Genomic DNA, 13,152 nt, shown 5'->3' with positions numbered 1-13,152 from the left:
GGTTGAAGCCTGTCCATTCAGCCAACAGGCGTGCCGGAGGCTTCCCGGGTAATCGCGCCCTGGGACAGACTTGCAGGCCCAGGGGCCGAGCCTGTGCGGCGGCTCCCGGTGTGCGCGCGCGTGTCCGCCGTCACGCTCGGCCCGCGGCGGGTCCCGGGGCTCGCCCTGGCGCTCCCGCCCACGGGGGGAACATCCAGACACCCCAATCGAGGGGTTTCATGGAACAGCTGACCAATGCCCCACACAACCACCAAGGCTCAAGGCCAGAGGGCAGCCGTCCTGACGCCGCCCCGCGGAGCCGCGCCGGGGGCCTGGCGGGCCAGGCGGGCCGCGTCCGGGCGGGCGGCAGGGGCGGGGCCCGCGGGGTCGGCGCGCCCCGGGGGCGGCCGCGTCGGGGAGGCATCGCGCAGGCGCGGGTGACGGCGGGTCCTGGCCCGGCACTGCGCAAGCGCGGGTGACTGCGCGTCCGGCCGGCATCGCGCAGGCGCGGCGGCCCCGGCGGGCGGGCGGGGGCGGAGCGCGGGGTCCGCGCGCGGCGTCCGTCCGTCCGTGCGTCCGTCCGTGCGTCCGTCCGTGCGTCCGTCGGTCGCTCGGCGCGCGGCCAGTGCTCCCGCTCGGTTCCGGTATGGCGCGGGCGGGGCGGCCGGGCGCCGGCGGGCGCTGAGCGGGCCATGGGGGCCCCGGGCCGGGCCTGGTGTCTGCGGCGCCTGGGCGCGGACGCCGAGCGGCTGCTGCTGGAGGACGGCGGCGAGGTGCGCGGGGGGCGCCGGGCGGGCGGGGCGGCGGGACCCCGGGACCCCGGCGGGGGCGCCCCGACCTCCGCGGGGCCCGGAGCGCGTCGGGGCGGCGGGGCCGGGCAGGGGCGCAGGGGGCCGAGCTCCTCCCGGGCCGCCGGGCGTGGGGGGGGAGGCGCCGACCGCGGGCGCTGGCCCCGTGCGCGCAGGAGCCCGTGGGCAGCGGGAGCCCGTGGGCAGCGGGAGCCCCCTGTCCCCGGCAGGCCGCGCTGAGACCGGGGGGCGGGGGTAGGAAAGGCAGGTGGAGACGGGGCCTGTTCTTGTTATTCTGTTTCTGCACCGCCCCGGCGATGCTCGGGGACCCCCGGAACGCCGGGATCGAACCCGGCTCAGCTGCGTGCAAGGCAGACGCCCGAGACTTGGTTTCTCTTTGCTCAGAGTTACTTTCAGAACCCGAGGTTGGGGCCCACTCAGCCTCTCCCCGCATCAGTGACTCTTCCTCTGGCATCACTCACTACGTCACCAGGGTTCCCAAGTCAGGACAGGTGGGATGCAGCCTCGGTGCTGCCGAGGAGGGGATCAGAGGCACCGGGACCGGTGTGGCGCTGTGTCCCTGGTGGGCAGTCCGCCTTGGTGGAGCACTGCCCTCCGAACCACGGGCCTTCAGGAAGTAACGAGCAAGAGGTGGTACTGAGTGGTGGTCCCTGAGCCCTGTGCCCTGGCCGCTCCTTATACTTCCTGGGTCTCTCATTCTTCCCGATTCTGTGCCGTGGGTTTGCATCTTCAGACAGCTTGGCGGGTGGGGAAGACGCACAGCAGGTTTGAAGCTCCTGTGATAAGGCACGAGGACTGGGATGCGCTCCTGGACACACTTCATTTCCCCTCCAATCTTATTCTTAGGAAGTGGTTCACAGTAGTTTATTGTGTTCAGTACTCCGACACCAATCCCACCACCGTTACACCTTCCCACCGCGGGGCCGGAGCGAGAGCACAGTGGTAGGGTGTTTGCCTTGCACTCCGCCAACCCGGGTTCAATCCCCAGCATCCCATGTGGTTCCCGGAGCACCGCCAGGGGTGATTCCTGAGTGCAGAGCCAGGAGTAACCCCTGTGCATCGCTGGGTGTGACCCAAAAAGCAAAAAAAAAACCAAAAAAAAAAACCCAAAAAACAAACCACCTTCCCACCACCATTAGTTTGAATTTTCCCACCACCACCCAAGCCTGCTCCAAAAGCAGGTCCTAGATGATTTATTTTGTGTTGCTTGTTATGAATGATCCAAATAAGTTTCCTTAGAGGAAAATGTGTGAAGATTGTTGTATCTCCACGCTGCCGCCATTAAGCTCTTGTATAAGAGATCACTAATATGTTATGGGTTGAGCGTTGTGTGCTAGTATTTATTTAAGTTTTGATCAAGATCAGTTGCTTTCTATCTTACACCCCATCTTCTGGACAGAGTTTAAACTCTTGGGTGGCTTATATGGCTCCATACCCATGGGGAGGAGCACATAAATGAGTGGATAGTGAATTTGAGTGTGAAGACTGACTTGCCACTTGGGGTCCTGTATGGAGGGACAGTTTGGCAGCTGGCTCTTTGAAAGGTGGGGGACCATACGTGGGGATTGAACCCAAGTCAGCCACATGCCAGGCAAGCACCTTACCTGTTGTACTGTGTCCAAGTGTTAGCAGGTAAGGTATATATTTCCACTCTGACCTCAGTAATGCCCATTTAGAACATGGAGGTTTCTGAGGCAGACCTCTCTTTGCATTCGTTTATATGTACTGCATTTCTCATTCATCTACTCGTATTTATTGTATTTCTTATTCATCTATCTGTATTTGCTTTCCAGAAAATAGTCTAGAAATGACAACTCTGCTTGCCACCCTCAAATATTAGAATCCAGGATACTTTATTAGAAATAAATAACCTAAGTGTAAATTCTTACCTAAATAAATAACCTAAATGAAATAAGGGCACTAGATAAATCCTTGCACATTGCATTTGAAATGTTATATATAAGATCAAAGGACCCTCTGGAATTAACTAAATTTCTGTTATTTTTAAAAAAGGCTAAATTTTGGGCAAACTATTATTTTCTTTTTGGGTCACACCTGGCAATGCTCAGGATTACTCCTGGCTCTCCACGTAGGAATCACTCTTGGTGGTGCTCGGGGAACCATATGGGATGCTGGGAATCAAATCCAGGTTGACCGAGTGCAAGGCGAATGGTCTCCTGCTGTGCTATCATTCCAGCCCCTGGGCAAACTTTTTTTTTTTAATGCTAATTATGAGTTTTATTTTTTTTTGGGTCACACCTGGTGATGCTCAGGGGTTAAATCCTGGCTCCACACTCATGAATTACTCCTGGCGGTGCTGGGGGAACATACAAGATGCCAGGGATTGAACTCAGGTCAGCTGTGTGGGCAAACTTTCAAAGGTAAAAACTTAAGACTTGGATTTTGGTGAAGGTGATCACAATTTTTCATTTTAACTTTTTAATTGAATCAGTGTGAGATAGACCCTTACAAAGCTGTTCAGGTTTCAGTCATATGGTGTTCCAGCACCCATCCCTCCCCCAATGTCCCCAGGTTCCTTCCCATCACCCTACCTCAGCCTGCCTCTATGGGAGTCGCTTTCTCTCTCTCTCTCTCTCTCTCTCTCTCTCTCTCTCTCTCTCTCTCTCTCTCTCTCTCTCTCTCCCCCTCCCTCCCTCCTCCCTCCCTCTCTCTCCCTCTCCCCCTCCCTTTCCTCCCCTCTCCCTCTTCCCCCATCCCTTTCTCCATTTTGGGCATTTATTTTGATTTGGGAGCCACACCCAGCTGTGTTCAGGGCTTACTCCTGGTAATGCTCAGGAGTTTGGGTATGGGGATTGAACCCAAGCCAGCCATGTGCGAGGCAAGCGCCATACCTGCTATTCTCTCTCTCTGGCCCAGGTTGGACTTAAAGGAGTGAGTCAGATGGCGCGACCCTATCACCACATCAGAGTTTCTGGTTGGTAGTGGTTTCCACAATAATGCCCGTTTGGAATATGGGAGTTTTCTTAGGCAAACCTCTTTCATTCATCTACCTGTATTAACTGAGTACTATGCCGGGTATAGAAAAATGGTTGCACACAAAATAGAAAAGTAAAACAGGAATTTGGGGGGGACGGGGAGCAATGGGGGTGGTGCTCAGGGGCTACTTCTGCTCCTTATGCTTGGTGGTCACTCCCAGAGTTACTGCAGGCGACATGTGGTGGCAGGGGTGAAGTTGGAGCCTGTGTGCCGAGCATGTGCCTAGCCCATTGAGCACTCTCCACCCCAGACAAGATCCTTTGGGATGATGCGTGCATGGTAATGGCAGGAAGGGGCCCCGCCTCCCCACTCCTGCAGAAATTGCCAGGTGGCCCCAGCTGGCCTCTGAGGGAGAGAACGCGGTAAGTGTGTAAGGAAAGGAGTTGGGGCAGTAGCACAGCAGGTAGGGCAATTACTTTACTCAGGGCCGACCCAGGTTCAGTCCCTGGCATCCCATACGGTCCCCTGAGCACACCAGGAATGATCCTGAGCACAAAGCCAAGAGTAACACCCGAGCACCGCCAGGTGTGGCGCCTCAAAAAAAGGCATGAGTAAAGAGTGCTGCAAACCACGGAGAGCTGGCTAGGAGACACACAGTGCTCAAAGATCAAGCGTATGATGGTCCAGCCCACACCGGCAGCATCAGTGTCCCGCCACCTGTGGCCTAAGGCCCCTACACACCCACCCGCATAGCCTTGACAAACTTTTAGTCTGGGTCACATGTTTACATTAGCATTAATACTTATAATTTTTGTTTGCTTGAGGGCCACACCCGGCAGTGCTCAGGGCTTCCTCTGGCTCTGTGCTCAGGATCACTCCTGGACCATATGGGGTGCCGGGGATCGAACTGAGGTTGGCTGCATGCAAGGCAAGGGCCCTCCCCACCGTACTATCTCTCGGCCCCAGTGCCTACAGTTTTGATGTACACCTTACTGCCACCAAAGTGCCCAGAACCCTCCACTGGTGACCTTGTGTTATTTCTGTGTCTTTCTTTGAATAGATAGCAAATTATTGGGTGACTTAGAGCTAGAAAGAATATTGAGTATTTCTGAAGGCAATATAAACTATCAGAAAGGTTTTGACAAGCTCATTTGATAAGACAAACTAGCAAGGTGAAATTTAGTAGAAATCAATTTAAGGGTTTGCACTTGAATTCAAAATTTCCAACTACCAAGTATGGGGCATGACTTAGCACATCAATTCTTGGGGGAGACCTCAACCAAAGAATTTAATCATTCCTAAGCCTGAGGACACATCGCGAGTGTGATGGGTGTGCTGCGGAGACTAATGTAATTCTGTGCTCTCGTGATAATGGCTAGAGCTGGGCGTGTGATCCTGGCATTTAACTATGTGATCGGAGTTCTTTTCTTTTTTTTCTCTTTGGCCTACACCTGCCAGTGCTCAGGAGTTACTTCTTGCTCTGCACTCAGGAGTTATTCCTGGAGGCCTTGGGGGACTCTGTGGGATGTTGGGGATCAAATTCGATTTGGCCATATGTAAGGCGAAAGCTCTATCAACTGTCCTGTTGCTCTGCCACCCCCTCCCCCCGAATTATTTTTCTTATGGCATCTAGGAATAAAAGTAAACCTAGAGTTCCTTCCCAGACCCATGGCTGTGGCAGAGACTAGAGCCGCAGGTGAAGATGTGAAAACTCCCGTCTAGGTGTCTCGTGGAAAGGGGTTGGCAGCTTTCTAATGGAACTCGGGCAGAGCTACTGCCAATTTATAGGGACAAAGATGTCAAATCAGAATCTTTTTAAAAATGGGAGACGCTGTCTTGCATAGAGACTGTAGTTCTTGTTTGTTTCATTTTTGTTTTGGGGCCACATGTGGCAATACTCAGGAGTAACTCCTGGCTCTGCACTCAGAAATTACTCTTCAAGGTGCTCAGGCGACCATGTGGGATGCCGGAGATTGAACCCGAATCAGATGCCCTCTGTAGTACTGCTCTGGCCGCAAGAGACTGGTCCTTAGCTGTCTTTAATACAGTGGTGGAATGTGTATAAAGAATCTCTCATGGGGACTGAGCGGCATTCCGTGATTAACTCTTCGTAGCTGCTTCCTCTTGTCATAACTTGTTGACTTTTTGCCTCGAGGCTGTGGGGGGGAGCGCTAATGATTTGTTGGGTTGCCTGGGGGTCTGGTCAGTGAGAGTCTCTGCGGCGCCTGCTGGCAGGACTCAGAAGGCCTTCCCTTGTGAGCACAGTGCCTGATCATGTTGTCTTTGCAGGTGACTATAGGCCGAGGATTTGGAGTCACTTACCAGTTGGTATCAAAAATCTGCCCTCTGATGATTTCTCGAAATCACTGTATTTTGAAGCAGAATGCCGAGGGCCAGTGGACAATTATGGACAACAAGGTACTGAATGTATGCATAATTATTTTTATTAAATGATAATTTCTTAATTGCTTTTTTGGGGCATAGATAAATCATGGTACAACATTAGCATTTTCTTCTCCCCAGTCACCCTCCACAGTTAACCAGTTCTGTTTGCTTCCAGAGGGTAGGTTACGCTGAGACAGCTTCTTATGACTATATTGAAGTTTGTTATTGGACTTGGGGGTTTTTTGATTTTTGTTTTTGGACCACATCCAGTGGTGCTCAGGGGTCACTTCCGGCGGGTTTGGAGAACAGTATGGGGTGCTGGGTTTGAATTTTCATGGCATGCAAGGCTAATGCCCTAGCTGCTGTACTCTCTGACCCTGCAGTTGGTTACTGTGAAAGGAAGGCTTGAAGTGTGCTAAGCCCTGTTCCAGAAAGCAGTCTGGGTTTGGAGGAGTTGCCCTTGATACGTCAAACGGTCCAGAGGCCCTGGGAATCTGATGAAGATTCTTCAGTCCATCTGGTGCTCAGGGCATGGGGAGGAGAGAGAAGCTGAGGAACTGCACTTCTGTTGGAGTTTTCGGGGGAAGGTTCCCTCCATGCCACCAGGGAACACACCCACAGTTCACTGGGTTCTGACAGTGCAGGCTACTGTCCTGGTGTCCTGAGGGCTCAGGCTCCTCTCAGATTGTCTTCCACCGCACACGTCACTTGCAAGTCAGGACTGCTACTGGTACTTCAGACTAATGCTAAAAACCAGAGGTTCCTATGGCCTAACACCTCCCTCTTCCCTGCCTTGGATTCTGTTTCGGTGACTGAGAACTCGGGGAACCTTTGACTTACATTAATCTTTTTTTTTTTTAATTTTACTTTTTTTAAGTTGTTCACAATGATTGATTACATTTAATATTTAAACACCAACCCCAGGGGGGCTGGAGCGATAGCACAGCGGGTAGGGCGTTTGCCTTGCACACGACCAATCCGGGTTCGATTCCCAGCATCCCATATGGTTCCCTGAGCACCGCCAGGAGTAATTCCTGAGTGCAGAGCCAGGAGTAACCCTTGTGCATTGCCAGGTGTGACCCAGAAAGCAAAAAAACAAAAATAAAAATAAACACCAACCCCACCACTGTTGCACCTTCCCACCACCATAGTTCGAATGGTTCCACCCCAAATCCCAAATGGTGCCCCCCAAAGCAGAACCAAAACAATTTTGTATGCTTGTTATGAATACTCTGCTAAAATGGTTCATAATATTTCCTTAGAGGAAAGCGTGGAAGATTGTTATATTTCATCCTGGAGCCATTAAGCCCTTATATAAGAGATTGCTAACAGGTTAGTTAAATCTCATCAAATGTGTGCTACTCTTGGTAAATCAGTGGTGTAGAGTGTAAGAAGTTGCGTGAAGTGGCCAGATGCTCCAGGAATTCTAAAATTTAGAATGCGATTATACAGCAGATTCCTGCATGGGTGAGACTGTTGATGAGATTATTTGGCACCAGGGGCAGTTTGTGGGTATGACTGCCAAGCTACTGGTCAACTAGGGAGATGGAAGAGGAGGCCCAGTCCCACTCTGAGTGAGCTTGGAGATTTCAGTCATGGGTCCCGAGGACCTGGATTTTTCTGCAGATTCACTCATGGGTGAGGCTCGTCTGAGCCCGTGGAGAGCAGCAGTGAGCATGGCGGCCACGTTAATCCATTTTTTAATAAAAGAACATAAAAGATACAGAGGAGCCTCTGGGGGACGGGACGCAGGGCGAGGTACCCAGGAGGGCGCAGTCTCTCGCTCTGCAGGCATGCCACGCGCCCAGCACCAGCTTGGAAGCTCTCTAGGCCCATTCTTTCTGGATTTTGCTTGTTTTGTTTGCTTTTGGATCATACCTGGCATGCTCTGCACTCGGGGGTTACAGGTTGCTGGGGATCTAACCTGAGTCGGTCGCATGAAAGGCAAGCGCCCTCCCTGCTGTCCTATCTCTCCAGACTGCTGGTTTTTATGGACGCTTCCCTACATAGACAAGATCGGATAAACCAGGCTTTCAGCCTTTTGCACCTTAGGTCCACAGACTGGTGGCTGAAAGCTGCTGTCAGTTAGGCGGGAGTAACTTTATGGACTGGCAGGAAATTTCCGAGGAACAGAACCTGGAAACCATTGGATTAAATTATTTTGGCCGTTGGTGATGAATCCAACGTCTAGCTCCTCTCTGCTTTCAGAAGGGCCAGCGCACTGCTGCAGCGCCCTCCTTCCGGCAGCCAGCCCAGCTCCTGAAGCAAACAAAGGGCGTAGGTTGCCATCAAGGTGCTGCACCTGTCTTGGGTTCGATTCCTGGCAGCACATGGTCCCCTGAGCACTGCTCGCTATGGCCCTCAGGTCCCCAGGTGGCCCCAGTGTCTGGCACTGCAGCACAGACCTGATTGGTTGAGAATTCCCAGTGGGACCCCCAGGACTCCTGACTACTGCCCAAGGAATCCCCATGCCCCCAGAAAAAAATAGATCCTTACCCCAGAGAAACAAAAGCAAAAAAGGTCATAACACTGAGTAGGAAATTTCAAGGTTTGTTTTTTAAAAAGAAACTCTGTGCTAGACATGGATGCCGAACAAACGGACCTAGTGTCACAGGTGTCCTGTCCTTAGTTTTACATGCCCGAAACTGCTAGGGTTAGGTCGAGTTTGCACTGTGCTGAAGGGGAGGCATGGGTGCTGAGCGAGTTGGTTTTGCACGCCGGGTGAGGGGTCTGAGTAGAGACTGCAGGAGGGAACCCAGCCAGATCTCCGTGAGGCCCCGCGGGGGGGGGGGGGGGGAGACTGACTTGCCCAAGGCCTTCTCCGTCACTGGTCGATTGAGTGAGTTGAAGGAGTCATACTCAGGCTTATGTCTGCTGTTTCCTGTTGGCAAATAGCACTAAAGAACATGAGCAATTTGCTTTCCTGGCCACACTGCATGTTTTTTTTTTTTTAAACCCAACTGCATGTTTGCAATAGAGACACAGTTTCACTCCACAGTGGCCTCACGGTGCCTCAGGGAAAGATGCTGGGTACCTGCTGCTGGGTGCCACTGTCAGAGGCGGCTGCCTGCGCACTCCTGCCGATGGCCTTGTGGATGTGCCGCCGCGTTGAGGGGGAAGCAGTGTCTAATTGTAGCTTTCCTTACCTGTTGACCTCAGGGACCCAGAGTGGCCTCTGAGCGGCCTCTGACTGCTTCTTGGTCGCTTCTACTCTTTCCTTTTGGGGGGTGGGGTCACACCTGGTGGTGCTCAGGACTGACTCCTGGTTCTTCCTTTAGGGATCACACCTGGTGTGCTCGGGAGACCTTACAAGGTGCCAGGGCTTGAACCCGGGTTGGCTATGTGCAGGGCCAGCACACTGACCGCTGGTGTGCTGGAGTGCTCGCCCCGCAGTCTTTTCCTTTTGAATCTTTCTTCTCAGGCTGCTGTTACCGTGACACTTCCTCAGGCCTCGAAGGACCCTTTAGTGGGATGGTGGCTCCCGATTCTTTAGGGTTTTCCTGTACAGTTGGTTTAAGCCTCTTTGCGTCAGTGTTGGGGGTAGCTGGTATCTGGGAGAAGCAGATACTGGGTTGTTGGTGGAGAAACTGCTTTGGAAGTTTGCTCCCTTGTTTCTCCTTTACCTTCCCCCTGATTTATATTTTGGGGGGCCATACCTAGCAGTGCTCAGGGCTGACTCCTGGCTCTGCACTCAAGGGTTACTCTTGGTGGGCTCAGGGGACCATATGGGGTGCCGGGGATTGAAATATTTCACTGTACTGTGAGACTCGAGACCTCAGTGCTTACACCCTCTGGGGCTCTGGAAGGCTTTGGGGTTCCACCTGTTTCAGTGCTGAGCAGATGCAGAGGTGAGCCAATTTCTCTTTACTCCCGCAACCATTGTTCACACAGGCATAGGACAGACTTGAATTTATTTAAACCGTTGTGTTTGCCTTTGTATCCTGGGCCATTGTTCTTACAAAGCCTTGGTATTTTCATCCTTTTCAGTAGTTACCTTGTGAACAACTCAGGTCCAGATTACACCACTAGATGTCACCAAGGAGTGGCCGATGGATAAACTGGGGGATGGGAAGATTTCAATAGCTTCTGAGCCAGGCAGGTAACTAGAGTCTGGTGGAGGACGGGCCTTGAAAGCTTTCCCTGACTATTTTCTTCTTAATGGATCCTTGTTCTTTCTAGACTTGAGCCGCGTCTGAACCAACCAATCTTCCTTCCTTCCCACTCTCCTACCCATTCTCTCTCCCCCGCCTCCCACTCTCCCTCCTCACACCCCGTGGTCCTGGCTCTGCACTCAGGAATCACTCCTGGTGGGTTCAGGGGACCATATGGGATGTCCCAGGGATCGAACATAGGTCAGCCACATGCAAGACAAGCTAATGTCCTGCTCACTGTACCATCACTCCAGCCCCTTGAAACCTTTTTAATTTAACTTTATGTTGCCTTTGAGTTTTTTCTTCAAGGTCTGTATCTTCACACTAAGTGGCCTCCTATATTATATTACGATCCCTGAGATATTTTTCTAGGCATAGTCTAAAATAAGGGTTCTGTAAAATGGTTCCCATGTAGGTTCTGGCCTTCGTCTCCTTCCTTTGTTACCTCCACACATTGGAGTGACCAGAACTCATCACTCGCATAGTTGCTCAGGCTGGGAGGAAGATTGGGAGAAGGTTGGTCCAGTAGGCCGGGTCAGGCCCAGGGCAGTGTGTAAGGGCCAGATGAGTCCGAGGCCAGGGTCGTCTTTCCCACCCTCCTCGCTGCTTGAGCCATAGTATTCGACCACACACAAGGGTGTCATACCCATTCAGGCTGGGACTCGTTCCCTTCTGGAGCCTTTTTGTCCGGTCCAATTGGGTCAGACAGTTTTCCTGCTTGAGTCTCCTGGAGCCTGTGAGATGCTTCTCCAGCCTGTCCTTGGATGAGAGGAGTTGTCTCTACACTCTGTCCTGCATTTGCTTCAAGCCCTTTTAGCGCCATCAGCCCCAGGTAGCATCACGTAGCTAGCCCGACCCCTCAGTATGCTTTTGCATTTGTAGGTTGTGCTGTGTAACTGCGTTTGCATTTGCACCCTTGTCTTTCTTATAGTCAGCTGCTAAAAAGTTTAGTCCTCTATTTAGATACTTTGTGTATTTATATTGCAAGATGTTGAGCATAAACGTGGTTGTTGACAAATCAGTTGAGCCAGAATTATAATAATAATAGCGGACACTTACATAATGCTTACCACGTGCTAGGCATTTTTCTAAGTCACTGCGTATGTTATCTCATTAAATTCACACAAATACCAAAAGGGAAAAACTATTATTATCCTCCGTTTGATGTTGTAATAACTGGGACAAGGGTTAAAAAAGTAACTGGTGCAGTGACCAGAGAGCTGTCGTATGGGGTGAGGGCACTTGTCTTGCGTGTGACAGCCCTGGTGTGATGCCAGATACGGTCCCCCGAGTACAGCCAGAAGTGATTTTTTTTTTTTTTAAGTCACAGTCAAATACTGATTAAACCACCATCCCTTCACCAGTGCAGAAGTGATTTTTTTTTTTAAATTTATTTATTTTTTAATTAGTCACAGTGAGGGTACAGTTACAGATTCACACATTTTCATGCTTCTTTTTCCCTCATGCAGTGTTTAAGAGCCCATCCCTCCACCAGTGTCCATTCTCCGCCATTTTCTAACCCAGTATCCCTCCCACCCCCCGGTCCCATCCCCCCACCCCACCCGCCTCTGTAGCGGGGCATTCCAGTTGGATATCTCTCTTTCCTTTTGGGTGTTGTGGTTCCAAATAAGGGTATTGAGTGGTCATCCTGTTCAGTCTCTAGTCTACTTTCAGCACGCATCTCCCTTCCCACGCGGGATCTCCAATCGCATATTACTTGGTGTTCCCTTCTCTATCTGGGATGACTTTCCCCCAGCGTGTGAGGCCAGCTTCCAAGCTATGGAGCCAACCTCCTGGTATTATATACTACTATTCTTGGGTATTAGTCTCTTACTCTGTTGTTCTATATTCCACAGATGAGTGCAGTCTTTCTATGTTCGTCCCTCTCTTTCTGGCTCATTTCACTTAGCATGGTACTTTCCATGTTGATCCACTTATATGCAAATTTCATGACATAGCCAGAAGTGATTTTTTAGCATAGAGCTAGGAGTATCCCCTGAGTACTCTGCCCTGCCCCAATTGTGCAGTCACAACTGCTAAGTGATGGAGCAACACACCCCAGGGAATCTGGCCTTCCTCTCCTTCGTTTATCTCTGGGCTCCATGCTCTCAACCTCAAGACGGGCAGTGAGGGGGTGGGGAGTGAAAGGCGACCACAGGTGACGGTTGCAGAGTGGGGAGAAGGGGCCAGATCAGATATTTTATGGTTAAATTAAAGCCACAAAAGGAGCAGTTTCTGGAGCATCTATCATATGGGAGTCGCTGTGCTAGTGTAAGTAGTGCGAACCAAGACCACACTGTCTGCCTTGCAGACACAGCTGAGGCGTGGTTCTCGCCCTTAACGGCTCTGTGCGCTCCCCACAAGCCTCTGGTTTTACTGCTTGGGTCAGCCTCCATGTGCAGTTTGACCTCAGAGAAGTCGATGTGCTTTGGTTCTGTGTATTGGGAAGTGCTGGGCTCCGTCGGGAAACCCCAAGATGACCCTGGGCCTCCGCTCTGCACCTGCCTTCCTGCCCCATTGTTAGATACTGCTTCATTTCCAATGGTAGTTTCTCCACTCTTTGACAAAACCTTTCCGTTTTGGCCAGGCGGAGCTATATCGTTTTATTTTCTTTTATAAATCCATTAGCGCCAAGTAATTCATCTACCAGTAATACTACAATTCCTCCTTTGATATAGGCAGTTCTCTGTGGAGACATGAATGTAGAATAAAGAGAAAAAAGCAAACAAACAATGCGCTGTTTCAATAATGCTATTTCTGAGCATGGTGCTTTATGAAACTTTCTTTTCTGTTCCCGAGGGTTTTCCTTCTGAAATAGCAAAGAGTTTTTGCAGCAGCAGGATAGAAATTCCATTTAGAGGAGGAAATCAGGGCTGGACAGATAGATAGCT

At 51.4% G+C, this 13,152-nt stretch overlaps 1 protein-coding gene across 2 annotated transcripts in view; it reads left to right on the top strand.

The window, feature by feature from the left end:
* The first annotated feature begins 480 nt into the window (after window positions 1-480).
* Window positions 481-13,152, top strand: part of RNF8 (ring finger protein 8) — a 33,668-nt gene continuing 20,996 nt past the window's right edge. The window contains exons 1-2 of one of the 2 annotated variants that reach the window (XM_055139021.1): window positions 481-752; window positions 6,015-6,143. In XM_055139021.1, the coding sequence (XP_054994996.1) occupies window positions 672-752; window positions 6,015-6,143 (210 nt within the window). In that variant the 5' untranslated portion in view covers window positions 481-671. The remainder of the gene's footprint in view (window positions 753-6,014; window positions 6,144-13,152) is intronic. The other variant, XM_055139020.1, reaches the window with a different exon arrangement.

The sequence above is a fragment of the Sorex araneus genome, chromosome 5 (genome assembly GCF_027595985.1).
Source record: "Sorex araneus isolate mSorAra2 chromosome 5, mSorAra2.pri, whole genome shotgun sequence".
NCBI lineage: Eukaryota > Metazoa > Chordata > Mammalia > Eulipotyphla > Soricidae > Sorex > Sorex araneus.
Note: the sequence above shows the minus strand (reverse complement) of the source record. Positions and strands in the feature narration are given on the sequence as shown.